We start from the raw sequence: 19,222 nt of genomic DNA, 5'->3' as shown, positions 1-19,222 counted from the left end.
CCATAGGGTTCTTTGCAGATGGTGCCATTTCAGATTTCTGGTTTTCTTGGAGAGGAGGGGAGCTTAAGAACATGTGAGTAGGAATGTGGGGAAGAGAGTAGGACTGTGACTGCCCTTACCTAAATAGTGGTGGTACTTTCTGGAGCAGGCATAGGCAAACCTGGCCCTCTGTATGTTTTGGGACTACAACTCCCATCATCCCTAGCTAACTGGACCAGTGGTCAGGGATGATGGGAATTGTAGTCTCAAAATATCTGGAGGGTCGAGTTTGCCTATGCCTGTTCCGGAGACTATAATAATGTTGGTAATTGTTGGCTGAGTTTGGTCTTGGGTCTCTTTAGTTGTTTGATAATGCATATATATGGGTTTAAAAACCACATTTGTTTGTTAGTTAATATTTGATTTGGTGCTTCTCTTAGAGACATTTCACTGTCTCCCAGCTGAGAGCTGGCTTTAGTCTCTTTCCAGTTGTAATTCCAAGTTGTCAGAATTCTAAGATTATACCTTATCCTTTACTTGGAATCTCCATGTTACCTTCAGATGCCATGAATAGAATTTGCATGTTCAATAGAATTTGCATGTTTCAATATGTTGAGGTCATGACAGCTCTGAATCATATTAGGTTGGCCAATGGCTAGGGAGGGTAGTCCAATGAGAGGTAGTGGCCAGCTAGATATACCTTTTCATTTTCTATTGTTTTCCTCTTGTAAGTTTGGACATTATTTGTTTGCAAACTTTCATATTATGCACTATAATTTGGCATAACCATTGCAAAATGTCATTAAATAGTATCCATGTAGACTGGGAAAATCTAATATACACATATATTTTATTTTTCATATTGGTATAATTATTTGATTAAAATACTATTAATCTAATTTGGAATGGAGTAATAGTAGCTGTAAAATATGTTGTATACAGAGGATTGACCACTCTGAATTATAGTAACTTTCACTACATTTTAGAAAGGTGGGATGTCAATTAACTCATAATCACTTAGTAAAATCTTGCTAAAATTCCAATCCTTAGTATCAGAGCTTATTTAAATGGGTGTTTACATATTTTGTTTTTCAGTAGATGGTTTATCAAATAATTTTAAGAGTCATCCACTTCAATTGGATCACACCAGTGAGAGTGGTTGTTTTGATGGCACTGATTATGTGAAACCAAATTCATCCATGCATGAATCGAAGAAGTCAAATACATGGACACCTCATGGCACCTGTTTGACACTCACAGATCATGATCGAATTCGACAGTTCATACAGGAATTTACCTTTAGAGGGCTTTTGCCACATATAGAGAAAACGATCAGGCAACTTAATGACCAGGTAAGTCATTCACCCTCTAAGCTTTTTTGCCTAGCTGATAAATAAACTCAGCAAGATAGGCACTTTAATCTGTTTTATCTATAGTAGATGTAACAGGCATGTAGTCAACGTCTATGCTTGCTTACAACAAAGTGGTCTGCCTGTTTTCTGGAGTTAATGCCCTCCTGATACTCCCTCCCTCCTTGCTTCAGTTCCAGTCAGGCTGTTTGGGAAAAAAACCTGAGTGTTTTCTTCAGAAAAGCCTTGTGTTACTCCTATTGGTCTGGTGGCTCTGGGTGGCACTTCTGATCTGGCCATCATTTGTTATTTTTGCTTCTGGCCTCCAGATGGGATCATCTGTCGCCCTGAGTTATTTTTTGTAGGAACCCAAACCCATCTGACAGAATGTGAGTCATTTGCTTTTCCTTCTCCCATCTCAGGGGACCTGTGGCAGGCTTAGAACTACTTTTGGATAATTTTTTTTCACATGCATCAAGGAATCAGGAAGGCTGAGGTTGTCAGATACTCTAAAATCACCATCTTGAGACTCAGAGGTTGAGCCTTGAAGCTAAATACTTCAAGGACCACCTCTCCCCATATGAACTGACCCAGACACTGCCATAATAATATTGACACCCATCTTGGTGTGCCCCCTCCACAAGAGGTCCAGGGTATGTGTGACAACATGAGAAACAGCATTTTCTGCGGTGGCTTGCCGTTTGTGGAATGCTTTCTCCATGGTACCCTTTGGGGTTACTTAAAAAAAAAGGAAATAGTGCCGCTGCTGCTGCTGCAGCAATAGAAATCTGTCCTGTTTAGACAGATCCCAGAACTTTATTGCTAAATTAGTAATGAGGGTTGGGATTTACAAATGACACTGCTCCTTGGGACACGTCTGCTTTAGCCTGTTTCCTAATCTGGTTGTTGCTAGTTTCTTCCATTAAGACACTTTGAGGTAGTTGGTAGTGATCCCTCTGGTAGGTTTTTAAATTTGTTAATTCGTCTTAATTTTTTTCTGTAGTAATAGGGATTTTTGTAGCATTACTGCACAGTACGCCTTGTCTGATGAAAAATTCCTGTGTTTTGCTACAGCATAGGTGGGGAATCCATTTTGTCAGGACAGGCTGGATTTTTATCTTCCCGTAACCCAGGATCCAGCTTTGACAGATGGGTGATCTCACCCACTTGTAATCCTCTGATTTCTTTATGATACCATGTGATTGATTGATTGATTGATTGATTGATTGATGGGTGGGAGGGAGGGAGGGAGGGAGGGTAGTTCTGCTTACCTGTCAAGGTTTGCCTGTCTGGGTGTGGTTATCTAGAGCCCTAAGTATTGGTTGATGAGTGGGAAGTTCAGGCCTGCTTTCTACAAGGTTTGGGTGTGCCCATCTGAACCATACACTGTCGTACCTTAGTTCTCGAACGCCTTGGTACTCATATGTTTTGGCTCCCGAAAGCCGAAAACCCAGAAGTAAGTGTTCCGGTTTTCGAACGTTCTTTGGAAACCGAACATCCGACGCGGCTTCTGCGGCTTCTGATTGATTGCAGGAAGCTCCTGCAGCCAATCGGAAGCTGCGCCTTGGTTTTTGAATGGTTCCGGGAGTCGAACGGAGTCCCGGAATGGATTAAGTAGGACAACCAAGGTACCACTGTAATACTTTTCTGCATCTTTACCTTGCACATATGATATGAGTTGTGGGGCAGTAGGTATTGTTTTTGGAAACTGGACTTACAGGGCAAATGGAAAGGCTTGGCAGGCCAAATTTTGCCAGGGCTGGAGGTTTTCTATCACTGTTATATTTAGATAAATGCCTGCTTAAGTATTAAAAAGTGCAACACTTCATTTTTTGTGATCTATACAGCTCTGAACATATCTTGCAGCTTTTCATAACATTTAAAAACTTCATAATAGAGGGTCTAACTCTACAAAACCTGCTTTCTCTTTACAATTGCCCATGAATGGCTTCTAGCACTAGGACCATGAAACAGTTGCAGTACATAGTGCCTTAAAAATAGCAAACACAGCCTTATTAGACCTATCCTTTTCAATATTTTATATTCAAAGGAATTTTTTCATAAATCTTACCACATTCAAAGGAAAAATCACCATCTTGTTCCTTTGGAGGGCAGGTAAGACCCACATAAATAAAAAATGTTTGTGTGTTTATTTCCTACTAGGGAAAATGTGTGTTGACTTCTAAAAAACAACAACCTTTGATTTAGCTCAGAACTCTGTTTCAAAAATAACACTTGGTTGTTTCACTAAAGCTTTATTGCAGTGCATGTGCAAAATGGGTTCAGAGTCGTGTTCACATTTGCAGACTTACCCTTAACCTATAGAGTAGAGCATGACATTCAAAGCTTATTCTAAAGAGTTTTGTTTCTTCAGCAGTAGCTGTGAAATGTAACATTTCCTGGTCTCTTGACCCTGATTAAGAGATCAGAAGAGCCTCATGTAGATTTATGGCTCCCTTCACCCAGTCCCTCCCATTTCCAGTGCCAGTTCTCTCCACCATTCCCCTGAATGACTGAAGCATGTTGAAGGGTTACATCAGCACTAGCTTCAAGCATGGTGAATGCTAATCCAGCCCCTCACGCCATAATTTCTGGTCATTCTTACATTGGTAAACCTGATTCTATTTAGTCATCACTTTTATACCCCACCTTTCCTCCAAGGAGCTCAGTGTGGCCTATATGGTTCTCTTTCTCTCCATTTTATCCTCACAACAACCCTCTGAGGTAGGTTAGGCTAAGAGACCAACTGACCCAAAGTCATCCAGTGAACTTCATTGCTGAGATCTAACCACTACACCACACTGGCTTTGTTAACCATGGTGAAAGGTGGTGCAGATGTAATATTTAAGGCTGTCTGAGGAATAGTGGGATGAATTAGCATGTGAGAGGGAAAGGACTGTGTGATAGTCACCATTCTCCTGATCTTTTAATTGTACTTAGAGATTGCGCCCGGACCAACACACAAACATTAAAAGCTGTGTTCTGAAGACTACATCAGAAGTACACTTGAACATTTCAATTCTTGATTTTGCAAGGGAAGCAGTATTTAAATTGGTTTAAAAATCTTTGTAACATTATTTGCTCATAAAATAATAAACTATGTTGCAATTCAGTGATACTACAAGATGTTCATTTTATTTTTCAGTTGATATCCAGGAAAGGCCTGAGTCGCTCACTATTTTCTGCAACCAAAAAATGGTTTAGTGGCAGCAAAGTTCCAGAGAAAAGTGTAAATGAGCTAAAAAGCACTTCTGGCTTGTTGTGAGTAGATCTACTTGCCATAAAAATATCAAGTACTTGATTTCTATTAGGATTTGCCTTGCTGATTTCCATATGTTCCTTGTGATTTCTCTTGTCATTGATTCACACATTGGCTGTATTCAGACAATAATATCTCTTCTTAGTAAGCTCAAATGCGTATAGACCTTCTGTTAGCACACAGAACCATGTCCCTCTGAGATTAATTAAACCAGAGAATAAACTTTACACTGAGATTAAACTAGGAAGTTTTCAGTTAACCATAGTTTCTCATTATATCTGAACCAACAAACTGTGATTACTGGCTTGGAATAAATCAAGGTATTAGACTTGCTTTAAACTGTAGTTTAAGATCCTGGCTTCTTTAGAAGCTGGTGACAACAATTTCCAAGTTTGTATGTAACTATGGGTAATTGAAAATTCCATATTTAGGTGCAGCACATCAAAAAAGGAAGAAGAAAGAGGCTACATGTATTGACAGAAGGCCTGTGCACATCTTGGCTTATTAAACTGAGATATGATCCTTTGCATCAGGCAATTAAGTTTGTATCCTAATCTGTTCAAAGATTAAAAACTTGCATCCACTTTAGGCTTGTAATTTTTGTTTTTAGTGGTGATGGTTGTGTGAAGATTGTCTTAAAAGGTATTCATTAACAATAGTAAAGGTAAAGGTAAAGGTACCCCTGCCCGTACGGGCCAGTCTTGACAGACTCTGGGGTTGTGCGCCCATCTCACTTAAGAGGCCAGGGGCCAGCGCTGTCCGGAGACACTTCCGGGTCACGTGGCCAGCATGACATCGCTGCTCTGGCCAGAGCCAGAGCCGCACACGGAAACGCCGTTTACCTTCCCACTGGTAAGCGGTCCCTATTTATCTACTTGCACCCGGAGGTGCTTTCGAACTGCTAGGTTGGCAGGCGCTGGGACTGAGCAGCGGGAGCGCACCCCGCCGCAGGGATTCGAACCGCCGACCTTTCGATCGGCAAGCCCTAGGCGCTGAGGCTTTAACCCACAGCGCCACCTGCGTCCCCTATTAACAATAGTAACACCAGTTAAATACATGTTCTTAACTACCTCCATTGCATGCCTTCTGCATTTTAAAAAGTAGGTGAGGTTCATCTACATGCCCTGGGACTGCTGATTTAACAACTATTCCTTTTTTAACTTGTACAACTATTGCAACTTAAAAAAAACAACAAAAGTTGACAATAATCCTGCTATTTTAATCCACATTGGAATTCTGTATTGTATTTTTGAGCATGACTGTAAAAACAAAAGCAAAACTCCGTCCTTCAGATTACCGTTGAAATTAGAGGTGATGTTTAACACTTTACAAAAAATATTCTATTTGCCTTTGGTCACTGAGTTGGGTCCAGAGTTTTTGCTCTTTGATTGGAAGGAGCTTCCTGTCACTGGAGGACTTCTTCCATGGAGTCTCTCATTTTGTTCATGGGATGAATTCATCCACATCCATGGAATCCATCCATTCCATGTGTTTGGAAACAGCTGCTAGATACTAACCAGGGATGGTGGTCACTTTAGTGCCCTTCTTTTGAGCATTCAGAGGTTGGTAATTCGGGGAAGCACAATGTTGGAGTATCTGTACCTTGGTTTAAGTCTTGTGTTATTAAGAATGCGGTATGTTCTGTTTCCCTCAAATTTTGTTTTTCATAATGTCTTACATTTTTAGGTATCCTCCAGAAGCACCAGAGCTTCAGATCAGGAAAATGGCAGATCTGTGTTTCTTGGTACAACATTATGAACTGGCATACAATTGCTACCATACAGCAAAGAAAGACTTTTTAAATGATCAAGCAATGCTTTATGCAGCAGGAGCACTGGTTAGTTCATTAATATTGATTGTTTTGGAATGGTAAACAATTCCTATTATCTATATGATAACTTCCCAATAACCTCTTTTTAGCTAAAACTAAGTTTAATGGGCCTCCTAGTAAAATGAAATTGTTGTTTTTCTCATGTAACACACATCTGTATATGTTGAGCTTCTGGAATTAAGCTAAATATTATCCAGAAACCTTGAAAGTTGTTGTCACAAGCATAAAGGGATTAGGCAGATTCCCAGAAGAGAGGTCTATCAGTCACTAATAGCCACGAGTGATATAGTGAACCTAATAGGTATAGCAGGAGGCTCTTAATCTCAGCGTTGTGGGTTCAGATTCCTGCATTGCAGGGGTGCGGATTAGATGACACTCGTGGCCCCTTCCTACTCTACAGTTTAATGATTCAAGCGGTATGCCTTTGAACACCAATTGTTAGAGGCAAATGGTGGCAGGGGAATGTTTTCGCCTTCCATGTCCTGTTTCTGGGCGGGGAATCTTGTTGGCCACTGGTATAACTAAATGGACCTATTCAATCTTGTCTCGCAGGGATTCTCTACACTCATATGAAATCAATGCTGATATTTGCAGAAAGTCAAACATTTCAAAGCTATTGCCAGCCAATTATAAGACCTAAATTTAATAGATCCATGACTTTTAATTTGTTAGTAATAGCTGATGTCAGAGTAAGGTAGTGCCTTGATTCAGTTATTTTGAAGACCAGAGACAGGTAGTGCTTGATTCAATCCCAAGCCAATTTTTTAAATCTGGTGTGAATAGTGTTTTCCAGGTGTGGGGGAAAGGGGAGTGAGGTTTGGAAAGAACTGGCAAATTAGAATTGGAGAGAATAGGGAGTTTTATCTCACATACTGCCTTCCCACATAGAAACAAGATGATACTTCATATCCTATGTTTCTAATTCAAACAGGTTGGGTGGGTATGTGGGTGATTTGTAGGATTGGCATTTACCCAACTTTGGTCATGTTGCATATCATTTGTGTCATAGAATCAAAGAACTGTAGAGTTGGAAGAGACCACAAGGGTCATATAGTCCAAACCCTTGCACATGAAGCACATGAAGCAATCCTTTGCCCAATTTGGGGCCTCGAATAATAATAATAATAATAATAATAATAATAATAATAATAATAATAATATACCCCGCCATCTGGCTGGGTTTTCCCAGCCACTCTGGGCAGCTTCCAACAAAATATTAAAATACAATAGTCTATTAAACATTAAAAACTTCCCTAAACAGGGCTGCCTTCAGATGTCTTCCAAAAGTCTGGTACAGTGGTACCTCGGGTTAAGAACTTAATTCGTTCTGGAGGTCTGTTCTTAACCTGAAGCTGTTCTTAACCTGAAGCACCACTTTACCTAATGGGGCCTCCCGCTGCCGCCGCCGTGCCATTTCTGTTCTTATCCTGAAGCAAAGTTCTTAACCCGAGGTACTATTTCTGGGTTAGCGGAGTCTGTAACCTGAGGTACCACTGTAGTTGTTTTCCTCTTTGATATCTGGTGGGAGGGCATTCCACAGGGCGGGGGCCACTACTGAGAAAGCCCTCTGCCTGGTTTCCTGTAACTTGGCTTCTCACAGCGAGGGAACCACCAGAAGGCCCTCGGCACTGGACCTCAGTGTCCGGGCAGAACGATGGGAGTGGAGACACTCCTTCAGGTATACTGGGCTGAGGCTGTTTAGGGCTTTAAAGGTCAGCACCAACACTTTGAATTGTGCTTGGAAACGTACCGGGAGCCAATGTAGGTCTTTCAAGACCGGTATTATATGGTCTTCGCAGCCACTCCCATAACCCTGAGATTAAGAGTCATGTTCTACCAACTGAGCTATCTAGTCCTTCTACGGTTTAGAGTATTTGATCTGCTATTGTGAAAGAGAAGCATATAACTGTAGCATGTGACCAGAGTTGGAGGAGGGGGTTGTTGGCATTTTAGATGGTGCAATTAAAATGAACAATCAGAGAAGGGAATCAGAATTTAGGAAGCAGGATGCAGATTTCACATGGCACCTTCCAAATTCCCCACGTTCCCTTCTATCTTGGTTTGATCTTACATGTGACTGTTACTAGCCCAGGTTAAATAAATCAAAACAAAACTGACTCAATTTTAATCAGTTTTTTCAAAGTGACTTTAAAGGTAACCTGAGCATCCTTGCTGAGTATCCATCATTATTTCCTTGTAGAATCATCTTGTAAATTCTGAGGGTTTGAAGATTTGTGGGTTTTTTTTGTGTGTGAACCATTTAAACTTTATACAAGCATATGTGAAAACACAAATCACCCTGCTGCAAAATGGAGTTGAATCATAATAGAGTGTGTATGTGAAATTTACTTGAATACAGTTTGTTTGTAATAAAAGCTTTGTAGCAAAAATAGTAGATAATGACCAATTGTTGTTTTATAGGAAATGGCAGCAGTATCTGCTTTTCTGCAGCCAGGAGCACCTAGACCATATCCTGCCCATTACATGGATACTGCAATTCAAACATATAGGGATATTTGCAAGTAAGTGTGGCTATTTATTTTCAGTTCTTCCTGGTAGAAGATAGACTATAGTCTTACTGAATATTGTTTTAATTCCTCAATGGGTATGATTACTCTGGGTAATACCAGTAATATAGGGTGCTGGCGGTGGTGGTGTTGTAGTTCAACTTTTGAATAAAATTGCTCTGGTTGACTAGGCAGAGTCCAGAGCTGCAATAAAGTTACTTTTGGTCTACCAGAGGAAAATCCAAATACTCTAAAATTAATCATGTATTTAGTTCTACAAGAACTCACAAGTTTTATAATTAACTTATCAAAGAAGAAACCTGGTTAAATCCTGTGCAGATGCTCCATATAACTTATATATTGCAGTGCTAGTTAGTCCTTCTAGCCCTGAACACAATGAGACCACCTTTGGTAAAGGAAGGGCCGTGGTAATTCTGTTTAATTAAAATGTGCCATTCATATACTAATCTGACATTCATATACTAATCTGTCAAGCACCACTGATAAAACATGCATTATAAGATATATGTAACTGGGCTTAAATTTTATGTCTTTTAGGAACATGATGCTGGCAGAGAGATGTGTGCTGCTTAGTGCTGAAGTATTAAAAAGCCAAAGCAAATATTCAGAGGCAGCTGCTCTCCTGATACGTTTAACCAGTGAGGTAAAGAAGATTTCTATTAGCTGGTCTTGTGCTTTGAAATGAGACAGGCATTCTTTGAACTTTTTCTAATAAATAAATAAATTATAAAATAGAGCTTTCTAGATAGAAAGTTGTAATGGCCCTTGGGGGAAAAAAGATTATCATGTCAGATGTTGATTCTAACTATTTCCATTCCATTGCATAAAACTATTCTGCTGCTTCTCCTCTGCATCTGTTAATTTATGGGAAACCCACAGAACTCTTGTTATGACCACAAAATAAGGAAGCCTTTGCCAGCCTGATGCCCTCAATATGTTTTGGACTTCCACTCTAAAACATCTGGGCAGCACCAGGTTGATGAAGGCTGGAATAAACTCTCATCTTGAACATTCTGCTAGCCTTCTTGAAGGAAAGTTGACAGGAGGTTAAATGTATAGTTTGCAGTATGCTGCAATCTGTGGTTATGAAGCACACACGCTTTCAAGTAGGATAGTATAACTATTGAAGAAACTTTGAGCTACTGTTTTGCTCTTCACATTTTCTTGTGGCTCTTAGAATCACACTTTTAGATAGCAGCAGAGTAGTCTTAAAATGCAGTATAAAACTCCCAAGATGCAATATAAAGATCCCCCCCCCCCGTCTAGTAGACATGAGATTAGAAAGACCAATAGTGAATACAATTATTTTGTGTTGGGGATCTGTTAAGATTGTTTGAGGCTACTTTGCATAGGTAACTGAATAAGAGGAATTATTCCTGTGTCATTTTAGAATTGCCCAGAAATTATTTTGAAACCATTTTGAAGTTATGTGAGATGTTTCAGTTATAAATTAAAAAGATAACATAGCTCCTGTTTAGTCTTTCAGAATTACAACTCAAAGTTAGCTTGTAATATTCCATACTTGTTCCATGTCTTTTTTGCTTTTTGTTTAATTGAAATATGTTAAAGCTTATATTCTTATTCTTTAATTTTTCTGTTGAAAAATGGCAGCAGAGCGCTTGGATGGGAATGGTGAGTGTTAGAAATGTCAGCCTGAGTAGCTGGAGGTTTAGGTAGTGCGTTAAATTTGTTTTTACTCATCTGTATGCCACTGTGTTTTGATATCTGGATATTGATTAAAATACCAGTGTAAGAGAATTTTTTCATGTTGATGATTGTGTGTGCTTCTAGATACTAACATGAACATCACAGCACTGTTGTGCTCATTGGAGAACAGTTCTCATTTGCTGAACTATTGGTAAATGAGACTTAGAAGGAACACTACATTTTTGCAACAAGCTCTGTGGAAGGAAGCTTCTTAAAATGTTTAAGCTTTGACTCATTTTTATATTGTTTCTACAAGCATTTTCCATAGGGTTTATTCAGCTCCTTTGTTTGAGGCATCACAAGTACTGAACCAAGGACAAAGGCCATAAAACTTCCTTTTTATACCAGCTCACTTTGATCTTTAAAAAGTCAAGCAGAACCAGTGAAATAGAAAATAGTTCACTTTTTGACATGCAGTACAGAAAACATGGTTTGCTATTACTTGAGAAATAAATCATCAAGGGTACTGTTGTAGCTCTTTGCAGTGAAATTTGGATGCAGCGTATTCAGTGTTGGCTAGTGAAGATTTATAAAATTGGCATATATTCACTGCATCAGTAATACTATAGAGCCTTGCATTGTTTCAGACTTCAGGGCCTTCTCTGGTAATAGGGAATTTATATTTAAGAATATGGACATCACTGTGCTTTCTGGGTAATTGTAACTTGTCTCTTATCCCTCACTGTTTTTAATAGGATTCAGATCTGCGGAGTGCACTGTTGCTCGAGCAAGCTGCACATTGTTTTATAAATATGAAAAGTCCTATGGTTAGAAAATTTGCCTTTCATATGATACTGGCTGGCCATAGGTATAGTAAAGCAGGGCAGGTAAGTTTTCTGTGTTAGGAAATAAGTACATATTCTATAATTTTCCAGTTCTCTTGATAGTGTTTTAGCACCTTTGAAATACTTGATCATTGTTAAATACTGCTTGAGTTGAGTGGAAAGTTTTATTCTACATCTTTGGGAGGGGAAACTCAGAAATGAAATGTTTCCCATTCCATCTACTGAAGAGAAGATAGGTAGTTGTATCTCAAGTGCTGGCTACCTTGACGCAGGTGGGATTAGCACTCTGTATTGAATTACCAAGACCATTCTTATGCTAGATATTGGGGAACCCTTCAGAGCAGATTAGGAGGGGTACAGGGGAAAGGTAAATTATCGGAAATTGCTTTCCTAGCCATTCTGCTGATGCAACCCTTACTATCAGTTTAGGGACACAGTTGGCTTGTGTTGATCTGCCCTTATTTTCCCCAGTATTCAGTAATCTCAGAAAGCTGTTTAAGGTAATGGCTTCTTATACTGACATAAAATATCCTTTTGAACTTTTTGGGTTTTTACTCTTTAGCTCTAAATACATCGGCAGGTGGAATTGTATTTACCGTGCTTCACTTTTTATCTTTCAGAAGAAGCATGCTTTACGATGTTACTGTCAAGCCATGCAAGTTTATAAAGGGAAAGGATGGTCACTTGCAGAAGATCATATAAATTTCACTATTGGTCGGCAGTCTTTTACACTTCGGCAGCTTGACAATGCCGTATCTGCCTTCAGGCACATTTTGATCAATGACAGCAAGCAAAGTGCTGCTCAGCAAGGTGCCTTCCTCCGAGAATATCTTTATGTTTATAGGGTAAGATGTCAGTTTTTATCCTCAGTGTTCTGCAATTGTCTTTTAACTTTTTCCTGCTTGATACTAAAATGTAAGTTAACCTTACCTGATGACGTACGCAAAAATGCTGTGTTGAATGCTTACAGCTCATGTTACTTTATGTAGGGCCATGTCTGGCTAGCATCTCACTGATGCCTGTCAGCTAGCTTCTGTATTAAGAAGTTTTTTCCAAAAAAGAAGGTCATTTAATATGGTCACAATATGATGTTCTAAATTCTATCCCACTACTCAAAACTTGTATATAGTAATAAGTATTTGTAAATTGCTATAAACTCTAGTCCTGGTTCAAAGCACTGCATGACTAATTTCATGTATCAAATGGGACTTTGGTGTGTCAAAGAGTTTATTTTTCCATTTAGTAAACCTTTTCTTGAAACAATGGAAATTTAAAATGATATTGTATGGGGAAAGGCGTTAACATTTGTCTGTTGGAATCTGCATGTGTGTGCACCTTGTTAGCACCCCCTAAAACATGTTTATGTGAGAGGCAGACCTTTTGCAGGTATCAGTCATATGTTACCCTGAAAATCTTTGTAAGCAGTTGAACCTCAGAAATAAACACCAACATAAAAGCTTCCTTTGAATCCCCAAGTAAAATATTTATTACAAAGAGATAATGAAGAGATTTTTAATCGCAAATTAATTAAGGTGGTATAGTTTATATATAAAGTTGTGGGTACATTTAACCCAATTTCCTAACACATTCAAAATCCTAATGTAAAGATATAAGAGTACATATCCCATAAGATGAAATAAAAGTGGTGAAGAAGAACAATTTACTATGAGACTCCCAAGAAAATGGAGATTATGAGCGTTCCTGCAACTTGATAAATATGAGTGCATGATGAAGCCAAGGCACAAAGTCAGGGTCAGGAATGGCTAATACTAAACTAATTCAAAGTACATTAGTACATTCTGTTGCTTATGTAACCCATAATGTTGACTTCTTGTATATTTATGTTAAATGAAATATTAACTGAAAATATGATAAAAGCATGCTGCTTTTAGCAGCTTTCTTTAAAATTATATTTTATAAATTCCATAGTAAAAGGTAAAGGTAAAGGTACCCCTGCCCATACGGGCCAGTCTTGACAGACTCTGGGGTTGTGCGCCCATCTCACTCAAGAGGCCAGGGGCCAGCGCTGTCCGGAGACACTTCCGGGTCACGTGGCCAGCGTGACATCGCTGCTCTGGCGAGCCAAAGCCGCACACGGAAACGCCGTTTACCTTCCCGCTGGTAAGCGGTCCCTATTTATCTACTTGCACCCGGAGGTGCTTTCGAACTGCTAGGTTGGCAGGCGCTGGGACCGAGCAGCGGGAGCGCACCCCGCCGCAGGGATTCGAACCGCCGACCTTTCGATCGGCAAGTCCTAGGCGCTGAGGCTTTAACCCACAGCGCCACCTGCGTCCCTAGTAAAAGAAAGTAAATAGACAGTAAAGGGGATACATTGGAAGCTGTTGTTTGGATGGTACCATTGCAATTATAAAATAACACACAGGTTCATAAATTATTGTTTAATTATTTATACATTTTATACTGGAGGAATTTCAAGATAATTATTTTTTGCACTCCCCTAAATGCTTCTTGCTTTCTTTAGTTTTGTATATTCCAGTTCTCAATATCTAGTTTTACTTGCCAAAAGTTGACCAAGCTCTGCTTTTCTTTCTTGCAGAATGTAAGTCAGCTATCACCAGATGGGCCGTTACCACAACTTCCTTTACCTTATATTAATAGTTCTGCAACACGAGTGTTTTTTGGACATGACAGACGGCCATCAGAAGGTTAGCACAAAAAAGGAGATTTGTTCTTAAGCCATTTGAGTTCATTAGGATACCATACCTTAACATAAGGTTGGATTTGTACATGCTACAGAATGAGATGGTAGACTAGACTATACCACTTCATACTACAGGTGGATATTATACTGCTTTTGTATATACCTCTGCATCAGAAACTTCCTGCAAACAGTAAACTAGCACATCAGGGAGCAAAGTTGAAGCCCAGTCCTTTTCCTGTTGTGCTGGGGTTTTTTTTTTGTTTTCAGGAATTTTTATTTTTAAGTTTAGATGGGCATTAAAATACATTCTGAAATGCTGCAAACTACTCTACCAAATCAGCATCCTTCTTCCTCGTTTTGTAAACTGCTTTGCGGTTTTTCCTACAATCAGGTGGTATATAAGTTTTATGAAATAAATAAATAATTTCTGTTGCATTTAAAGGCCTAATTCTGTGCTATTCAAATATATAGAAAGTGAATGATTTCAGCATTTTCCTTCCTCACCTAAATGCACTTTAATAGATTTAAGATTAATGGGAGTTCTTGCTAATGGACAGATTCAGAAAAACCGAGCTGCCTTTGGTTGCTGTGAAGGGATGCTTTCACATGTAAGCTGCTTTAACTGTGGTAGCACCAGACAATAAATAGTACCTGGGCATTTTTTCCTTTTGCTGCTAGTTTTTCTGCCGCAGTTCCTATGCTAATCATGCTCATTCTCCTAATGTGTTTGAACTATAAACAGTCAGTCCAAGAGTTAGAACAGTTCTTGCACTAAACACTACAGTCAGGAGTTGCAGTTGTCTTAAAGCTTGGCTCCATCTGTGTGTCCACACAGCCATGACCCACCCCAACCCCGTCCTGGTAAGCTTAGCAACACTGATGTCAGGAGAGCAGTTTCCATCTCTGCTGCTTCACACCAGCCACTACTGGATTTTAAAACTATTGTGTGCCTTCTATCTATGACTGTAGTTTAGAATTAGTTCATAAGTTAGAAAAAAAATATTAACGATTCTGCAGTCAGAAGTTTGGGCTGGCTAGTTCAATATGTTAACCTTGGTCCCCTCCCACTGGCTTGTTCATGTCCCTACCCACTTATTGTTCTGGATTTCAATCTCACTGTCTTCCCCCAGTCCTTTGGAGTTCTGCTCCCAGCAACACATACCATCTCTTGAAAATGCATGTATGAAAAAGGCGTTTTAAGAAAATTGTATGGTCTTCCAATTGAAAGTTGATTCACCATTTGTAATAAAAACAGAAAAAGTTTTGTGTTTGGTACTCTCTGGTGTACTGAAGTGATTGTGATTTTTTATTATTATTCACAACTAGGTGAAAAACAGGCAGCAACACATATAAGCCTTGATCAAGAATATGACTCTGAATTCTCCTATCAATGGAAGGAACTTGAAGAGCAAGCTGTGGCTGCAGCTAACAAAGGCACAGCACTTTCTAATTTCCAGCCAACACAGTATTGTCTGAATAAGTATTCAGATAACTCTAGGTTTCCACTCGGTGTAGTAGAAGGTAAAAAAATTGTACAGATTTTTAAAAATGGCACATAAACTAATATTATTTCAGCAAAGTTGCTTATGGAATAGAATTGCAGTGATAAGCTTTTAAATTATGAATAGCTTGGTTTATTCTCACATCTTATAAGAATAACCTCCCTAAATACATACATTGACTTTTCTTTTTAATAGAGCCAATAACTGTGGAAGTAGCTTTTAGAAATCCATTGAAAGTTCCACTTCTGTTAACCGACTTATCACTGCTTTGGAAATTTCAACCAAAGGATTACAGTTCAAAGAATAACGGAGAAACAAAGGAAGTAGTAAGTGATTTAATCAAGTCCTCTAAGAAGACTTCATACACTACTAGCAAGATTTGTATCTTTCAAAATCTTTTTATTGAAAAGTAAATCAGTGCACGCTTTCATATGTTGATTTTCATTCTTCTTAGTTTTTAATCCCCCAGAGATTATTCACACCCTCCCCTTAGAGGACAAGGTTTAGAATCATGCACGGTCTCTGCTCCTGGTTTCTGCTCTTGGAACTAAGAGTCCTACCCCATCAAAGGGAAATTTACCTTCTAATTATTAGAGAGACAATGACTATGGTTGAAATTACTGAGACTGAAACTCCCCATCACCTTACAGTGGAGAATGGAGGCTTCTACTTTATATTAGCGGTAGTTTATTGTGTCATCCAAATCCTATACCTTAGTGAAAACAAGCCAACATGATAAATTAGGGTTTGAAGTTGGCTTGTTTCCACTAACGATACTTAATATTAGTCATATGTTTGGCAAAACAGGAAGCTTTAGTTAATCTAAAAAGAAAGCAAAAGTTTTCAAACATACGGCTACACCAGAGGAGGAAGCGGGGAGCACATAAGTACCCCAGAGAGCACTAGGCTCTTTCTCATAATGCAGAATTTGGTATAACAAACCCGTTATGTACCCGTATGTAACAAACCCGTTACATAGGATACCTGCCCCCCCAGCTATACCTAGGTTTTTGTTTTCATAAACTAGGTTTTAGTTTTCGTAAAACTATCAGACTTGAAATACATTAAAATATAATGTTCTTAGAACCACTATTGGGAACAGTTTGCTACTGAGAAATAATGGTGTGCTTAATTGAACATTTTTTTCATAATTTATTTTAGGAAACATCTGGAAAAGATATGATTGGAGCTGAAGTAATATCAGAGTTTTTGATGAACAGTGAAGAAACTAAAATGGTGAGAACTTAATTTTCTCCCCCCCCCCCCTTTAAAAGCAAAACTTTTCCAGGTCCTCACAAAAGGAGTTAGACATAAAATGCTTTTAAGCATTCCTTTTGTGAGGCACTTTGTGGGGGAGGGATTATTTATCAGTTTTAAATAACTCACTCTACTCTAATAGTGCTTACATTATTTAAGATGGTACTTGGCATTAGAGAAGCATTGCAGTTGGGATGTTCTTTTCCATGTAAGGTGCATCTGGGCAGCCCTTTAAGAATATCTGAACAAGTATGCTGTAGAATTGTAAAGACACAAGAAAAGCAATGGCAAATAGTTTGCCTATACTACAATGTTGCATTTATTTTCTGAAACACTCCTGTAGAAATATGTAAATTGTATTAATCTTGCAGATAGCTTCTTAGAATGGTAGATGTAGATGCTTGCTTTTGTTTAACTAAAATGGCGTTTAAATGTAAAATAACTACACTAGCAACAACAAAAATTTAACATATCTCCACAGGCAAGACTAAAGCTCTTTCCCCATCAAACAGGGGAGCTACACATTCTGGGAGTCGTTTACAATCTTGGCACCATTCAGAGTACTTCAGTGCTAGATGGAGTAGACCCTTCTGTTGTACTGCAAACAGGTATGCCTGTTGTATTTTTATGTCTAACACAGGGTCTAGTAACACATGGAATGTGGTCCATAGGGCTGGTTCATTCAGTTTTGCCCACTACATGGGATATAGGTATTTCAGTTCATGATTTGTTATCATGACTAGACCATAGTCTTAGCACCAAATTTGATACTTATGCCATATGAGGGTGATAAACTAGAGTTCTGGTTCCCTTGTAATATCTAGACCATAGTGTGGGCTCATGCACTCCTGTACACAAGATGTAGCTCAGAAGCATCCACTTCCATTTTCAACTAACTGCGCTTTATGGCCCATCCTGGAACTGGTTTTAGGGTTAGGGATGGTTTATTGAAACAAGTAGAATTATTAATCGCAGTTTCAAATTGACTTGTTTTCAGTCTAGGTTTAGAAATAACAAATCACATTTATTTGGAAACTCAGCAAGTGCTTCTGATCTCCTTTTCACTGATGAAACCGGTGCAGGAAAGGGGATGGTGGAATATACAATCCCAAGGATTGTGTGCATAGTGCTAAACTGGGATTTATGTGTTATTGCCAACATGGCACTAAAATACTACCTTTAAATATATGTGTTGACATCATGAGGTAGCTCCACATGAAAGAGATTTTCTTACTGCTGCAGTGTTGCCTGTTGAACTCCCATATTACTTAGTGAAAGAGGGTTTTCCAAATTCCAACTTCACCTTTGCTAGAAGTAACATGAAAAGGATACCACCAAGAAAGTCACCAGAAAACAATGGCTCCATTGGATCTGGACTTGTACAAGCAGCAGGGTGCTGTGCAGTGAGATTATCCTGCCCCCTCTTCCAGCTCCCATAAAAAGCTGCTTTTGAGGACTGGCACGGTATGTTGTGTGGAGGTTTGTAATAAGGGGAAGGAGGTGTAAAAGCCTTGTTGTGTGAGCCACCTCCTGCTTATACAAGATGGGATCCAAGCCAATCTGTTGATCATGTTGTAAAGTTAGGTTTAACATTAAAACCTCATCATTTTAACAGCCAGACACGCATACCTTTTATGACAACAAAATAATTTCATTATCTATATGTAGTTTCATCATTAAACAAACTTGTTTGGGGAGGAATGATGATGAAGATGGTTTCTTTAACAATTGTAAGCTCAACTCAATGTGATCTTAAAAACCAGCTCAAATTTTTATTATCTGCTTACTTGTTGTTCCTCAATATCCTGTTGGTTTTCTTTTCAGGAAAATTTATCTCTAATGGAATGTCAGTACGGGGGCGACAAGATTTAGAAATCCAGGGCCCTCGTTTGAATAGCACAAAAGAAGAGAAAACATCTATTAAATATGGACCTGATCGACGTTTAGATCCTATCATTACAGAGGAAATGCCTTTGCTAGAGGTACAGCTAATTATTGACAACATTGTCAAACATGTAACAGCTGCTTTTGAAATACATAGGTGTTTCTTCCAGTTTTTCCTTTATTACTCTGTATCAGATTAAACTTGTTAAGTTATAGTGCATAGGGTTGAAATTTGAAGCCCTGTTAAATTTAATTCAAGTGTAAGAGAGTGTTAAAGTGTAAAAGAGTGTAAACTGTAAAAGAACATGATGCATCTTCTTCCCCAGACTTATCACACTGAAATGTGTATTTTTTCTAAGGTTGGCTGATATCAGCTTTCTGAGAAAAAGAAAAACTATTTTGATTTCTTGTCACTTTCTACGTGGTACTCTTTTCATGTTAATTTTAGTAAAGGTGAAAATGGAATTTGGAAAACCATC

The 19,222-nt window shown here is 38.8% G+C and overlaps 1 protein-coding gene across 10 annotated transcripts in view; it reads left to right on the top strand.

The window, feature by feature from the left end:
* The window catches only part of TRAPPC8 (trafficking protein particle complex subunit 8), a gene marked incomplete at its 3' end in the record, with an annotated part of 59,168 nt that overhangs the window by 26,899 nt on the left and 13,047 nt on the right, over window positions 1-19,222 (top strand). For 3 of the 10 annotated variants that reach the window (XM_079984856.1, XM_079984854.1, XM_079984862.1), the window contains 14 exons: window positions 1,075-1,331; window positions 4,474-4,589; window positions 6,274-6,424; window positions 8,840-8,940; window positions 9,484-9,589; window positions 10,558-10,578; window positions 11,349-11,480; window positions 12,059-12,283; window positions 13,996-14,104; window positions 15,427-15,621; window positions 15,798-15,928; window positions 16,764-16,838; window positions 17,341-17,467; window positions 18,684-18,841. In XM_079984856.1, the coding sequence (XP_079840982.1) occupies window positions 1,075-1,331; window positions 4,474-4,589; window positions 6,274-6,424; window positions 8,840-8,940; window positions 9,484-9,589; window positions 10,558-10,578; window positions 11,349-11,480; window positions 12,059-12,283; window positions 13,996-14,104; window positions 15,427-15,621; window positions 15,798-15,928; window positions 16,764-16,838; window positions 17,341-17,467; window positions 18,684-18,841 (1,904 nt within the window). The remainder of the gene's footprint in view (window positions 1-1,074; window positions 1,332-4,473; window positions 4,590-6,273; window positions 6,425-8,839; window positions 8,941-9,483; window positions 9,590-10,557; window positions 10,579-11,348; window positions 11,481-12,058; window positions 12,284-13,995; window positions 14,105-15,426; window positions 15,622-15,797; window positions 15,929-16,763; window positions 16,839-17,340; window positions 17,468-18,683; window positions 18,842-19,222) is intronic. The other 7 variants (XM_079984861.1, XM_079984863.1, XM_079984855.1 and 4 more) reach the window with 3 other exon arrangements.

The sequence above is a fragment of the Podarcis cretensis genome (assembly GCF_951804945.1).
Source record: "Podarcis cretensis genome assembly, chromosome: 7".
NCBI lineage: Eukaryota > Metazoa > Chordata > Lepidosauria > Squamata > Lacertidae > Podarcis > Podarcis cretensis.
This window is presented reverse-complemented; position numbering and strand designations above follow the sequence as displayed.